The sequence below is a fragment of the Equus quagga genome, chromosome 10, assembly GCF_021613505.1.
Source record: "Equus quagga isolate Etosha38 chromosome 10, UCLA_HA_Equagga_1.0, whole genome shotgun sequence".
Lineage (NCBI taxonomy): Eukaryota > Metazoa > Chordata > Mammalia > Perissodactyla > Equidae > Equus > Equus quagga.
This window is the reverse complement of record NC_060276.1, coordinates 19,464,829-19,480,250: the sequence shown is the minus strand read 5'-3', so window position 1 is coordinate 19,480,250 and position 15,422 is coordinate 19,464,829. Positions and strand designations below refer to the sequence as shown.

Here is a 15,422-nt window from a genome sequence, read left to right as displayed (position 1 = left end):
TCTGTAGCATTGATGACAGAGATGCTTCAGTGAGGAAGCCAGTGTAAAAATAACCCTAGCTTTCTGCTGGTGCCACAGCTGGGTGCTTAAGGGGGAAGCCAGCTTTCAGCATTAATGGGCTGCCATGGAACTCAATTTCTAGTTGTCAAGGCAGAAGGTTTAGCATCTTTTCCAACATCCTGGTAACTCAAAGGAAGAAATTGAGATGACTTACGAAAGGATTACTTCGCGAGCAAATAATTCAAAACAGAACACCAAACTGAGGTATAAAAAAGGAATATTTATCTTTTAAAAATACAACTTTGAACACTACTGACATCTCATTTACAAAGTATTTTCCTGAAATACTCTTCATTGGCTTTGCTTACTCAGTACATTCTCTTATTTTGAATCAAGACTCAAGGGAGGGCATGCTTGTGTTATTATAAGCACCACCAACACCACAAAAGAAAAGACCATCTCTGCCTCGGGATATTAGCCCCAAATCCCCATCCTTTCCCTTTCTTTTCCATCATGCAGGACTTCCTGACTGGTCCACGCAAATTCTGCCATTGCAATCTGCTGATGGGCACCACAGAACCGGAGGTGTCCCTGGCAAATTGGCACTCCAGGTGGAGCTGACCTATGTGCAGGAGGCCTCACACACCCTGGCCCATTATTTATTCATAACCGAGAATTTTCCATTAATACGCATATCAAGCCTTTGCAAACATTCAGCATGAAGTAAACATATTATTTACAGCAGTACACGGTTTGCAATTCAACACGCTGACAGCAGAAGAGACCAACAGACTTTGTAAGAAGGCCAGGGAGGAAAGCATATTAAAATAAATCCCTTCTGCTAATGTGTGTGTGTTTTATGTGCGCATGTGCGTGTGTGCACATGTGTGTTTAAATTCATAGAAAACTAAACATGCCCTTCTTTAAAAGCAGACTATTTACAAGGTGATTCTGAATAGCACGTACACATGCCAGTCATACTGGACACTTGCTTTCTGCAAATACATATAGACTTTTTTAAAATTCTGAAATAAACCTTTTATCTGATATATTAGAGAAAATAACTTTGGAACATTTGTCAACTTTTGGTTCACAGTAATTTTGCAAAAAGCCACAAACCATGCTTTGTCTTTTAAAAGGTGAACCTGGTCAAGCACCTTCTAGAAGACACTGATGTATTCTTCATTCACTGGCCTACTGGCGATTGGAAAGACAATGTCAGTTATGGAGTACCTCGTGCTCCTTTCATTCCTCTCACCAGTAGTAACATTAACGTGAAGGGAACTCTCGAAACACAAATCACATACAAATCATCAAAACATTTCAGTTAACAGTGTTTAAAAAAATACCAAAGTCTACAACAGTAGTACAGACACCGAAAACACCTCAAATACTTTTTAGCCTCAGGCCTTTCTCGATACTATTAATAAAAAAGACAACCAATTTGACAGAAAGGAAGTTACAGCACTTGAGGTTTGAGTCAATTTCTTTTAGGGCCTGTAGCTCGAGGTGCTGCTCTAGGATCCTTGTTTTAACTCAAAAGATATTCCAGGAATGAATTGACAAATTTAAAGCAATTTCCACTTGAAAACCATTGAAAATACAAATCACTTTCTAGGCTTGTCCAAGACACATTTAATTTTCAGGATCCAAGGTTGTTAGGGAAAGGGAATCAGGTCAGTTTCAAGCCCTCAAAGCCACAGAATTTCCACCTTTTCTCCAGACTGGCTCCAACTCCAGTCATTTCCTGCTTGAAGGTATGCTGGAGTCTGCTCATGAGACATTCCACATCACTGGTGCAGATCTGTGGGACAGAGGATATCTCCATTCAAAACCAGTGCTACCTTTCTAATCTGGGTCTTTTTCCCCAATGTTGCCTGCTTTAGAACGCTGATGCATACACGCATACATGTGCATGTTGTGGGTGGGGTTGACCCCTTCCTCCTCCTTGTGCATGTGTATGTGTTGGTTGAGTGGCTTCCAGATGGCAGCCTTCCTCTGCTGTGATCACCAGACCACTGAGCTTTATTTTTGTTTATATATTTCATAATTGCTTTATTTAGGTATAACTTACATACAACAAATTCACCTATTTCATATGTACAGTTTGATGAGTTTTAGTAAATATATGCAATTGTGCAAGTGTTACTACAATTCAGTTTTAGAACATTCCATCACCTCAAAAAAGTTCCTTCATGCCCCTTTGCAATCAATCCTCACTTCCAATCCCTGACTCAGATTTTCTCACTGTGGTTTTGCATTTTCTTGAAATTTCATATATGTGTAATCATACAATATATAGTCCTTTGTGACCAGTTTCCTTCCCTTGGTATGATGTTTTTGAGATTGTGACCGAGCTTTCTATTGGAAAGAGCTAGTGGTGTCAGCCGTGTGGAGAGGCTTGGGTTTGTAGCCAGCTGAATGACAGTAATCAGTGCTGGTGATGCAACGTACAGGCCTACTGAAGCTGTGAAGTCTTTTGGGAGGAGAAGAAGGCAGAAATGGCTGCCACCAGAGAAGAATTCTGCACACACACATTAGTTCACAAAGAAAAAGTGACAGGAGAAGGGAGGACTCCATGTTCCTGCTTCTGTGCATTGTCTATACACACTACACTCACACACACATGCACACGCACACACATGCACACACATCAATACAAAACCAAAATCTGTGGAGCCTTTAGGGCTTGCTTCTGGTAGTCATCTTTACATTGGTAGCAACCTTCCTAACTGTGAACCTGGGCGCTAGGGCTTGACTGAAGAGTACTAGGTGATCCTTAAAGAAACCCTGAGTCGCCACCACACTGAATGTTTCTGAAGCTGGAGGGAAGGAGCCCCCCAATTCTGCTGGTACCACTGCAGGCTCCCTTTGGGAGGCCCTGGCACTACTCTGGTAGGAAGCTGCTCAGGAGGAACTGGGCCTAGGCCAGGAGTGAAGTCATGTCTTCTTCCCAGTGCTGGTAGTAGACTGTACCCAGTTGAGTGAAAGAAGCACATTACAGAGTATCACATAGAATCAAATCCCCATTTCAAAAACCATAAATACATAATGTTATATATATATATATATATGCACATACAATGTAGGTGCAGCATATGCATAGAAAAAGATCTGAGATAAGACAAGCCAAACTGTTAACAGTGGTTATCCTTGAGGGTTGGGATGGTGGGTAACTTTCACTTTCCCTTTACTATATTTCTATATTGCTTATATTTTAAAGACAATACGTATGCATTATTTTTGTAATTTAAAAAAAGAACCAGATCATTTTTACTGACATATAGTTCAATTTCTTACCACTTCAACCAACCACTTGGTCCTGGCGCTCATTCCATCCCTCCCTTCACTGCCAAATGGGCTACTTAATTGCAGAATAGCATCACTTCCTAGAGGGAAATGAGGGGGAGTTCTAGCTAGAACTAGAACCCACGCCGTGAGGAGGATGTATCACCACAGTTGGATTCCAAAATGGGCCAGTGCTGTTGTTAAGAGGACATATGCTTCAATGGTTTAACATGTAGGACATTCAACTGTCAGGAATCTGCATTTCAACGGCATTGCTCAAAAGGCCCAGATTTTGTGCAAGAGTGAGTACAACCCATGAGCAGGTTTAACTGAACCTGCTTCTGGAAATATGTATCATGAGGTTATTTCTTCTGAGGGGTCAAGAGTCCCCTCCTGCCTCTATGAGACATCCTTGACTTTCTAGGGATCTAGCACTTCCTCTTGCTCCTGATTGCTCTGTGAGTTCCCCCACAGGATAGGATCCAGGGAAGGAACTGGCCCACGAGATCAGCTGTGAGCAAATATTCAGTCTGTGTTATAGACTTATAGTTCCATCTTTTTTCACCCCTGCCTTGACTGTTTCATTACAGATAATGGCAGTGGTGATGAGGATGGCTGGGGAAGGGGCTGGAGGAAGACTTACAATTTTGAAATCTAACATTTGCTAATGGCTAAAGACCCAGGGCAAAAGTTTGACTGGTGAGAAATATGGTTAATCTGAAGCTTATATGTAAATTAAGAGAAAGGAGGAAAATTCTTCTAAGATGGATCTTGGAAGTAGGGTGGCCAACTCATTCAGGTTTGCCTGGGACTTCCTCAGTTTTAGCATTGGAAGTCCCAAGTCCCAGGAAACCCCTCAGTCTCAGGCAAATAGGGACAGATGGTCATCTTACTTGCAAGACAGAAGCTCTACACTGAATCACAGTGAGAGAATAGGCAAGGGAAATTTCCTTAGAGTGATTACTAATGACTTATTTATGCTTGAAGAGAGTAAGGTCACCTGTTCACAAAGAACCCTACATCCCCTTGCACACCAATTTCAGGCCCCCACATACCTTATTATCTAGACGGTGCAAGTAGGAACAAATGTATTCAATGCTTGCTCCAAATGGGTGGACATGAAGGAATGTGGAGATAATCCCTAGAGAGACAATACCATGGAGGTTACACTTGAGCATTGTATTCTTTATGATGCCACGTGACAGTGTATGGCAAGAGCTAACTCGCACGTACAACATACCACACACTGAGCACTACTCTGAGTTGACATATATGTTACTCATTTAATCTTTACAACAATCCTGTGAGGTAGGTATTACCATACCCATTTCACAGGTGAGAACACTGAGGCACAGAAAGTTTAAGCAACTTGCCCAAGGTCACACAGCTGGTAAGTGGCAGAGCTGGTATTTAAACCCAGGCAGTTGCTCTTAACCACTACACATACCGCCTCTTACCACACTAGATCACATGTAGAAAAGGAGGCATCTGAGGAGTCAGTGCCATCATTCATGCTGGCCAAAGACAATTTGAGTTCTACGTTTTACCATGAATTTAGAATTTTACAATGAATTTAGATTGTGCTGGGTCTTGCAGCTCTTCTGCACATTCTTTAATTGGACTTTAGCCTCTTATGCGTTAATAACGTCTCGCTGTTGTGGCAAAAGTACAAATCATGCACTTTGCCTGATTAACCTCGAGCCTCTCACAAGAGAATCTGCTGATTATATTTGGGTTTTACTCTCTGAGTAGCTCTGTAAAGAAAAACCAAACATTTCATTCACTCAAGTAGTCACTAGCGTTCTGTTTGTGCTAAGAGCTCTGAATTTCTTGAAGCAACAGAATTCTTACAGCAGTTTACAGCCTCCAGGAATGTGCATGATTTTTACTCAACATAACTCTGGGGTGATTGACAGCTATACCTACTGCCTTGACTGTTCTGGCCATCAGGTTAATTGTTCTAATATTTCTTTCTCCGGCAACGGGTGGAATATAAATTGTTCAGAAGTCTACTATTTATTTCTTTAAATTTTTTGAATTCACCTCCCTTCATAAAATCAAAGGGACATCAAATATACCTAGAATTGAATTTGCTGAAAACTGCTAAGAAATACAAACTAAATTTGATTTGGTTTATAAATCACAACTTGTCTATCCTTTTAAGCAACTAAAAACATATCAAGTTAAGATTGTAGCTTGAAGTTCAAATCAGTTCTTTGTGAAAATTGTCGAAATATTAGATGGCAAGGGGGTGGGTTGGAGGATCCAAAAGGAACTGATGGTAGGGTTCAAAATCTGTTCAAAATGCATGCTGCCACTTATGACAGTGTTCTTAAATGACTAGGTAAATTGAATTTCTAAACACTGACTCAAGCTGAGAAACTTAAATTCTGAAGAAGACAGTCCATGTTCAAAGGAATTCTAGATGCTGTGGCCAAGAAAGGCTGTCAAATGCCAAGAAATAACTCCATAGGTTTCAAAACACTAGGCAGCTTTTGTGGGTTCACACCCAAAGAACCAATTTAAAAAACAGATTTTCCTTTCTTTCTGTCAGCCCAAGAATACTTTCTTTAAAAAACAAGCAACACTTATCTTAAGAATCTTTGTTTCTAGAACTATCCATTTACAGAGGCTTCCTCCTACCCCAGGCTCTTCTCTGACAGGTCTCCCCGTTGCCATGCCAATTTGTTAAAGAACTTTGAGTTGGAAAATGGAAATAAATTGTTACTTTTCTTGACGACTCAATGGCAGATCTCCCTGTGCATCCTCATTAACATATCAAAGTGTTAAATCTCAGTACAATATCCATTACCAAAGGAGGCAGATATATCTTAAAATATGCAGAACCCAATCACTGTGGAGGACTTTTGAGACTGGGATGGGGCTACTATGTGGCTCAGCTTCCAAGAAGGGAGTTGGGATTATTTGCTGAGGCCCAAGACCAGCCCCTTTTAAATGAGTGAATATTTTAAGACCTCAATCTGCCAGTATTCTCCAAATAGAATAAGAGGTCAACAAATATTTGTGAATAGTGCTGTAAGTGCAAAATGATTTCCATATATGGAGGGCTTACTATGGGCTGGGCACTTTGCTAAGTGATTTTGATGAAATATTGTATTTAAAATTTGCAGTTGCCCTTGAGGTGAGTAATATTATCATGCCCATTTTGCAGATGCAGGAACTGTAGCTCAGGATGGAAATGGTAGGGTCAAGACGGGAAGAGAGGTCTGTCTAATGTCTTAACTATTTATGCTATCTTGCCTCTCTGAATGAATTTTTATATAATGAGAGCAATCGTAGCACTGATCTCATCAAAGCCCACCAGCGTCCAACACCCCACAGACGGCCTCCTGAGTCATCTGCCAGGAACCTGGAAAAACTTAAGAGAGGCACATGCTTCCTCCGGAGGCTCATCTGGAAAAGCTCTCTGCCAGAGAGTGTCCGCAGTATCCCTTGAGTGGGAGTGGGAGGGCTCAGGTATCCTCGCATAGAGATTTAAAAAACCTACGTGTTTCTCCAGCTGATCCTCTCTTAGCATAGTTCTTATACTGACACACTTGATGTGGCAGTGGCCACAAAGGGCTTGAAGAGGGCTGGGAGCTGCTGCTACCATTTTCATTGAACCTGTACTTGTTCTTACCCTGTCATCTTCAGGACTCTGGGTCCTCGCACTGTCATGCTTCATAAATGTTTGGTGTGTGCTTATTCATCTTAGGTAAACCCCTTCCCTCCTCCACGGCCCTCTCTACATTGTATGTGTGTGTCAGCTTCCTTACCCACTAGCAGTGCTTCACGTTCAGATTTGATAGGACTGCTGTTGAGAGTCTTCTCCAGAGGGTAGTCACTATCCTGGCTTGATGCACACAGTCTAGAAGCACAGCTTTCCTGTGGAAATAACATGCTTCTCAGGTCAGTTCACCTTATTTGGTGACAGACTTGGTTTCAATTACACAATAGGAACTTCTTAACACAGCATCCTAAAAGCAATACTGTCCAATTTTGATTACTGAATGGGAGGGAAAACAGCATAAATTACAAAAGCATCACACATAATCCATAGCCTCTTTATATGGCTTCAAAACACAGAAAAATTAAGGCATTCATCTTCACCAGCTTTTTTTTCTGCCTTCACCATTCTTGACTCTATACAAGTAATCTGGGGAACCAGACCAAACATTTACTATTTACTACATACCAGGCACTGTTAGGTATGTATTCTCTCCATGCTACAGATGAGGAAAGCAAGGCTCAGATAAATTAGGTAAATTGCGTAAGATCCCATTCCTAGGAAGCGGAGAGCCTGGATTTCATCCCAGGCCATCCACTGTTAAAAACCATTCTCTTTTATTTTAGGTCTAGACTCTGCTAAAGGTTAAGTCCCATCTCTGACTGGAAAATCTACAATGTAGCTCATCCACTTGCAGGTAATCAACTTGGAACTAAAAGTTAGAGCCTCTATTTATTGACTATCAACTCTCTCTCTCTTCTCTGTGATAAGAACATTATCAGTCAGTATTCTCCTGACTTTATAGCAAGAAATGACCACGACCAAAAATGTCATTACTCAGTGACCTTCTTTGGTGTTGAAAATTTTCTCTTTCTGAGCATAGCAGGTATGTTTCATATGAGATATTCAGGTGAAATCCATGACCAGCAAACAAACTGACAAATACCTCCAGACCTTTCATGGATCTTTCTTTCTCTCTTTGGATACTGAGAATATCTTTTCTGTTTTATGAATGTGAAGGAAGAACCTTCAGAAGAAGGAACAAAAGAGATCACTGCTTCAATCTCACTGTTATTATACAAGAAAATGCAGGGGGGAAATGCTCCTGTGGGGCAGAGCATGGCTGACTCAGATGCTTTGTCACTTCTTCCCTTCCACAAGCCCTCAGCAGGGACAGGTTACCTTCTGTTTTCCTTAAAGATGTCTTCAAAGCTTCCAGGATGCTGCCCCTGAATGAAACAAATGGTCTATGCTCCAAGACATGTTGTTTTGTGGATTTACAGGCTTCCTGGCTGTAGTCAGAAGGGAAACCTTTCTTGATGATCTACTCAATCTTCGGCCTTTAGAATCCAATCCAGGCAGTAAGCATCATGCCAAGTTTGATTTAAACTACTGGCTCACTTCTAAGCCACAGGGTGCACATGTGCTTCTAACTCTCTTAAAACATTAAATGATCCAGTAAGCCATATCTTAAGTGTGAGAGTTTAACAGATTGGGGTTGATTTAAGATGTGAAGACATCTGAGAGGTTTTAGCCATCTTGAATGGAAATGCAGCCTTACTGAAACCTGACTTCAATTTTATTATAGTTGGCATTTAAAAAATTAGAAGGTATATTGAAGGGATGCTTATCACCTTGGATTTTGCTAGCAGATTCAAAGAGCTAGTTCTTCCTGCAGCAAGACAAATATAAGTCACATTGTTATATTGCAAAACACTGACAATAACTCACACTGTGCTTTACTGTCAAGAAACCCAAACAAAAACAAAAAAGATCTCTCCTCACCAAAACTTATTGCTTTCCTTTCATCCTGAAATTATTTTGCAGTCTAATGTGGTGGTACTTTGCTTCCTAACCTAATTGTGTCAGGTTGAAATATTTGGTCATGAATCAGCTTCCCAGAGAAGATCAGTTTATAATGAACTGTCACAACTTTCTCTGAAAAAAGCTTTGTTTAAAATAACAGGAAAAAACATATTCTGACACATTTTCCTGATTATCAGTTGGATCTCTTTCCTTGTCCTCTTTAGCTGCCAGTTCATGGTATATTCAGTTTCAGAACGGGAAACACTTAGTCTTAAGTACAACATGGCAAGTTTCCCCTATGCCATCTGACCTCTTGCTTGTTTAAATGAAATACTTTACAAAGCAGAAAACTGCTTACATTAAATCACTAAAAATGCCCTTAAGTCAATTTGTGACGTCAATCCTGAAGAGTGATTTCTAAGCATAACGTCATTAGCACAAACCCACATCTATCTAGTCTTCTGGCTACACACTCCATTTTATGCAAGAAGCGAAACAGAGCTATGTAGCAGCTCTGGGACATTTTAGAAGCTCTCATAGTATGAGGAAAGTCCTGCTAAATAGAGCAGATTTGGCACTTTTCAATTAAATGCTTGATAAATGAATTTCTCTGGGATTGTGCTTGTTTCTTTAATAGCACCCACAAAACTGGGAAGACAGTTGGTTTTATGAAGTGGAAGAATTAAAAGCATATTGCAAATGGCCTCCAGCAGAAAACACTTTCAATCATTTGTTTCAACTACACCAAGGTTGCCAGTGCTTAATGACACTCCGGGGGAAGTCACTATGCTGGCAAAAACACCCAGGGCCTTTATGCATTGCATCTTCCTGAGTTGAGCACTGAAGATAAAGAGCATGAGCTCTTGTGGAATTGTAGCACTGTTGACTTCTGGCACTGTAGCACTGTTGATTTCTGGATCTTGGTCTAAGCTCCTAATCTTCTCTTCCTTCTGAGACATTAAAATCAGGCAGTTCTGGTCAACGGGCCTTCCTTTTTAGAGGATAACTTCAGATAAATGTTCAGACATAAAGGAGATCAGAGAGGTATGACAGGGAGACACCATGAGTACACTTCACACATTTTAAATAGGCTGGGCACCTGATTCATAGTTGTGATACATTAATCCACCCAGATGTTAGGAGACTCTCTCAGAGGTCCTCGCTGGTAGTTCGTACTGCTGTAGGCTCTCACTAGGCAAAGTTCCATCTTGCCTTCCCTGTTGCTATTATCTAGCTTTAGAATAATGTGTCCCCTTGTTTGCTTTCCAAGGTTTCCCCAGCTTTTGGTTTTGGCCATTTCATCTGCAACTACTCATTATTACACTAGATGGAGTGTCTGCGAAGAAATGTCAATGTTCTAGTTGCACTGGTGTTTCTTGCTTTAATGAAATGCTTAATTAAAGGCATTTTGTGTCACATGAATTTTCCAGGCTGCTATTTGCTTGACACATTGAAGAAGGGATGAGGTGTACACTCTGGTCTTCTCCAAGAGAGAAGACTGAGGAATAGGGATGGACTTTTTATTCCTGAAAAGTATACTCTCCAGAACCCTTAGAAATGCCAATGACTTACACATAAAAGCAGAGCCCTTGATTCAAGAATTATCCTGGAGATGGGGCTTTTAATCCCCAATCGGCCAAACATCCCACATTGATTCCTCTTGCAGTAACTTCTAGGGCATTCTCATTGTCACTGAAAAGGGGGGAAAGGGGCAAGGAAAAAGGTTCACTTAGGACTCATGTACCTTTTCTTTAAGATTTTCCAACATTTTTTCCACCTGTAATTTGTCATCTTTGATTTTTTCCAGTTCAGCTTCTTTCCTTTTGTATTCCTCTTGGACTTTGAGTAGATGCTACAAGAAAGACCAAAGACAATCAAGTCTTAAGGAGCCACACTTCGCTTAAAAACCCTGGCTGAAGTTAGATATTAGGCTGGCCTGCCTCACTCTCCCCCAGCACACACATCATTTCTCCATGCAGAGACACTAAAGGGAAAATCACGATACTTTTCACTTTAAGTTATTTCATCTGGCTCTTATGAACTTCCATTGGACTTGCTCATATTTTAGAAAGAGTCTGAGAAACTAACTGACCTAATCACTTCACTTTCCTATTCCAGCCAGGGGAAAGGGTAAGGTGCAGTTAATACGGTGTAGACAACATCTTGATTGTTACATAGAACTGAACTTAATGTAAAGCATTCTTGCAAATAGCCATTTTCCAAGCCAAGTTCAACTTCAGTGAGGAAAGTAGTAAAGAATCCAAATTTCACAAATGTTAGTTTCCATATCAGTAGGCAAAGAACTGGACTTATCATTATTAATGATTATAATAAATACTATTTTTTTAGCATTTAACATGTGCCAAGCATTGTGCAAAGGGTTTCATATGCATGATCTCATTTAAACCTCACAATAACCTTATGATTCATAATCCTGAGCCTTAAAGAAGTTTAGTGGTTTGCCTAAGGCCATTCAGATAGCAAGTAGCGGAAGTGGGATTTAAACCCAGGTTGGGTGAAACCCACGGCCCATGCTGTTAACCACCATATTACACTATATATCTTTCTGAGATAAGATGAGAGGGATTTTATCACTGTTTACAAGGCTATTTTCCAATAAAAAGTAATCAAAATGAGTGAAATCAATTTTTCAGGAGATAGAAACCTAATTGTCTCACTGAAGTCTTTGAAGTGATGAAATGAAAAAAAAAGTTCATCATCTTTCAATTGCATTTTAATAGCAGAACTGTCCTTCTGTACGGTTTCAAAATCTAGGTAAGAGGGGAAAACAACAAGAAAACGTTTCCAAAGTCTTGCTTTTCAGAGGCTTGCAAAAGACCATTGGAAGGGCTAAAAGACACAGTACAATGTACATTGTCAACATTCTTTGAAGTCTAGCTGAGGAGATGCATTTTTTGGTGGAAAGATCTCTAATGTAATTTACATGTTCCAATTAAACTACATGGTGACAATAAAAGGAAAGTAAGGATTACTTCACACATTTTGCTAACAGGAAAGGTGAAATATTAACGTGACATTGCTTGTCACACACGAAGACAATGGTAGCAGAATTAGGAACATGGGGCTCCTAATGCCAGAAGAGACTCCCTGTTCACAATTTGTGATTTACAACCAGCAATAAGCTTTGCCCTAGATAATTCCAAGGCACACAATTAAAAACCTATTGCAAAATTTCAGTTGTAAGGAAAATGGGTGGTAGTCTGGCAAGACAGAAGAGGATAGTACCCTTACTCAGAAGTACTACTCCCTTACTATAATGAGAACAGATGTTGACACCTTTTGAACTGTAGGCTCACTGTGGGGGTGGTTATAGAAAACTTCTAGATATTGAGCATCTATTACACAATGTTGTATTGAATGCAATTACAGTTGGATGCACTTATTTACTTTACTTTTTATACTTGGAATAATGTGCAGGTAAACTCATTCACATAAATGACTGTGAAAACAAAACAAAATAAAAGCAAATTGGTATTATGTGTCCAAAGCATTGATACTTAACAAACCCGTAACACCCCTGCTTCCACCCAAATCAAGGGTGGGATTCCTGTCATTCCTTCTAAAAGGCTGTATTACTCTGCATTATATCAACTAGATACTTAATCACTAGCACTTTTCCACATCTAAGTAACTGAGGTTCTTCATAAGGACCCTGAGGTCCAGATCCCAAAGTGCCTTCTGAAGCATAAAGAAAATATTAGATTAAGTTAGAATAGTTTTATTGTTAAGTATTTTTCACTGAATGCTCATTCTTTGAAAATCAGTGATCCATTGCTATCTCTGTATTAACCAGAATATTTCATTAACCACAACACATAATCCCTTCCTCAGCTAGGCCGAAGAACAGAATATCAAGAAGAATAAGGGGTCCGCTATTCTAGTTGCTTGCAGGTTACCCTTTTGCAGGTGAAAAGCTAATGCTATCCTTCCAAAAAGCTCAGAAGACCAAAATGCCTTTACCTGTTGCATTCCTTGAAGGGCTTGTTGCAGGAGTTTTAGCTGCTGCTCCTTGTTTGGGTCATCTTCTCTGTGGGCTTTGCCTTGTTCTTGCTTGAGCAGCTCTACCTCATTCCGATAGGCATCGAGCTGCCAACGGAGGCTGTCATTTTCTTCCTTCAGTGCTTCTGTCTGTGATACTAAAGCTAAGCAGTAAATATAAAGTAGTAAAACCACACATCCAGATTCCTTTGTGGTTTACCTTAGTATCACGAAAATTTGGTATTTTAAATTGACATGCATAAAACACATCTCAATGAAAAACTGAGTTGGCCATGTCAGCAAGAGATGGACACAAAAGCACACAGACCCATTTTTGTAAAGGAACACAGGATTCCACCCCATGAAAGTCCTCATCAGGTTTCATGTTCTTTACCCCAAATATAATTAAGATATTTTCAGGGAACATTGGTTATTTTTATTTGCAATGCAACAAATAGTAAAAAGCCTTGTAATAATAAAATACAGGACTAATTGTCTAGAACTGACGACTGTCCACACAATAATTTTGCTGACAGTTGTTTTAAAAAATATAGCCTTGTCTGTTCCTAAAGAGGAAAGGCAAATGTAAAAATTAAGACACAAGACTTCTGGTTTCTGGTCTAGCATGTAAGGAGCTTAGAAGTTGCCACTCTGTCCTAACAACAAGCCAAAAGCAGAACAAACTGAAAAATCGACAACTCTTCTTAGATCCAGCAGAGAAGTGAGATCACAGGGCAAACTGCTGTCCCGACAACTGGAGAGAATCACAACTTACCAGACCAGAAACTCATGAGCAGAAACCTCCACAGGAACCAGTGCCAGGGCAGGAAAACCTAAACTGTAATTGGCAAATTGCTGGAGGCTCAGTGTGGACAAGGCTGAGAGGTAAAAAGTCCAGGGGAACCCAGTCATAATAAGGTCCCCATACTTTTGTGAGTTTTATATCCAGGTGCTCAAGTGGGTCTTCACAGAGAACGCTGGAGAAAAATCCCCTTGTGCTTTTAGCAAGGGGAGGAAAGAGGAACCATTTTGAAATATGCCAGAGCATCCTGTTCCTCTTAACAACATCTATCTTCAGAAGGAACTATTTTACCAGGAGCCTAACCTGCTGGGGTTTACCAGAGCCTAACTGATCTGGGGAAAGGAAATACCCAACTCTAGTCCCCTCTAGCCATCTTGGCCCATGTGAAGGGAGAAAAAAACTGAGAAGCACTTGTGAAGTTCACAGTCCAGAGGCACAGGCTCACTAAAAGACTGAGACCTAATCATAGGACTATAGAATTCTTCCCCTCCCCCCACACCTTACCACCACACCATTAAAGTCCTGTTTACTGGAGTTACTTTCACCTAGTACATCATTTCCAGATTTCAACAAATAAATTACAAGACATACTAAAAGGTAAAAAGAACAGTTTGAATAGGGATCACAACCAGAGTCAGATATAGCAGAAATGTTGGAATTATCAGACCAGGAATTTAAAACAACTATGATTAGCATGCTAAGGGCTTCAATGAAAAAAGTAGATAACATACAAGAACAGATGGATAATGCAAGGAGAAACATAGAAATTCTAAGAAAGAATCAAATAGAAAGGCTAGAGATAGAAAACACTGTAACAGAAATGAAAAATGTTTTTGATGAGCTTATTAATAGACTGGATATGGATGTGGAAAAAATCTCTGAGCTTGAGGATATGACAATAGAAACTGCCTAAACTGAAAAGCAAAGAGAAAAAAGCCTGAAAAAAACCAAACTGAATATCCAAGAACTGTGGGACAACTACAAAAGATGTAACATACGTGTAATGAGAATATCAGAAGGAGAAGAAAGAGAGACAGGAACAGAAGCAATAAGTGAAGGAATAACGCCTGAAATTTTCCCTTACTTAACGTCAGACACCAAATCACAGATCCAGGAAGCTCAGACAACATCAAACAGGATAAATGTCAAAAAAATTAGACCTCACCAAAGATATACCAATGGCAAGTAAGCATCATCTTATGTCATATGTCATTTGTTGTTGTTAGTGCTGTGGAGTCAATTCCAACTTCTAGAGACCCTGTGTACAGCAGAGCGGAACCCAGCCTGGTCTTTTTGAGCCATCCCCTCACCTTCTGCACTATATCAGACAATGTCCTGCTGCCATTCGTAGGGTTTTCATGGCCAACTTTTTCGGAAATGTGTGGCCAGTTCCTTCTTCCTAGTCTGTCTTAGTCTAAGAGCTCCACTGAAACCTGTCCACCATGGGTGACTGTGCTGGTGTTTGAAATACTGGTGGCATAGCTTTCAGCCACACGCAGCCACACAGTATGACAACTGACAGACAGGTGGTGTGGTTCCCTGACTAGGAAATGAACCTGGGCTGCAGTAGTGAGATCACCAAATCTTAATCTCTAGACCACTAGGGCTGGCTGCATCATATGTCATTAGGAAATTGCAAATTAAAACAACAATGTACTACACACTTATTAGAATTGCCACAATCCAAAACAACAACACCACCAAGTCCTGACAAGGATGTAGCGCAAACAAGAACTCTCCTTTATTGCTGGTGGGAATGCAAAATGGTACAGCCACTTTGGAAGACAGTTTGGCAGTTTC

The 15,422-nt window shown here is 40.3% G+C and overlaps 1 protein-coding gene across 11 annotated transcripts in view; it reads right to left on the bottom strand.

Annotated features, from left to right (window-relative positions):
• Window positions 1-244: 244 nt before the first annotated feature.
• The window catches only part of ENOX2 (ecto-NOX disulfide-thiol exchanger 2), a 259,169-nt gene continuing 243,991 nt past the window's right edge, over window positions 245-15,422 (bottom strand). For 9 of the 11 annotated variants that reach the window (XM_046673947.1, XM_046673946.1, XM_046673941.1 and 6 more), the window contains 5 exons: window positions 12,803-12,984; window positions 10,566-10,673; window positions 7,065-7,173; window positions 4,344-4,429; window positions 246-1,804 (listed from right to left, as the gene is read on the bottom strand). In XM_046673947.1, the coding sequence (XP_046529903.1) occupies window positions 1,673-1,804; window positions 4,344-4,429; window positions 7,065-7,173; window positions 10,566-10,673; window positions 12,803-12,984 (617 nt within the window). In that variant the 3' untranslated portion in view covers window positions 246-1,672. Of the gene's footprint in view, window positions 1,805-4,343; window positions 4,430-7,064; window positions 7,174-10,565; window positions 10,674-12,802; window positions 12,985-15,422 lie in introns of all 11 variants that reach the window. The other 2 variants (XM_046673938.1, XM_046673939.1) reach the window with 1 other exon arrangement.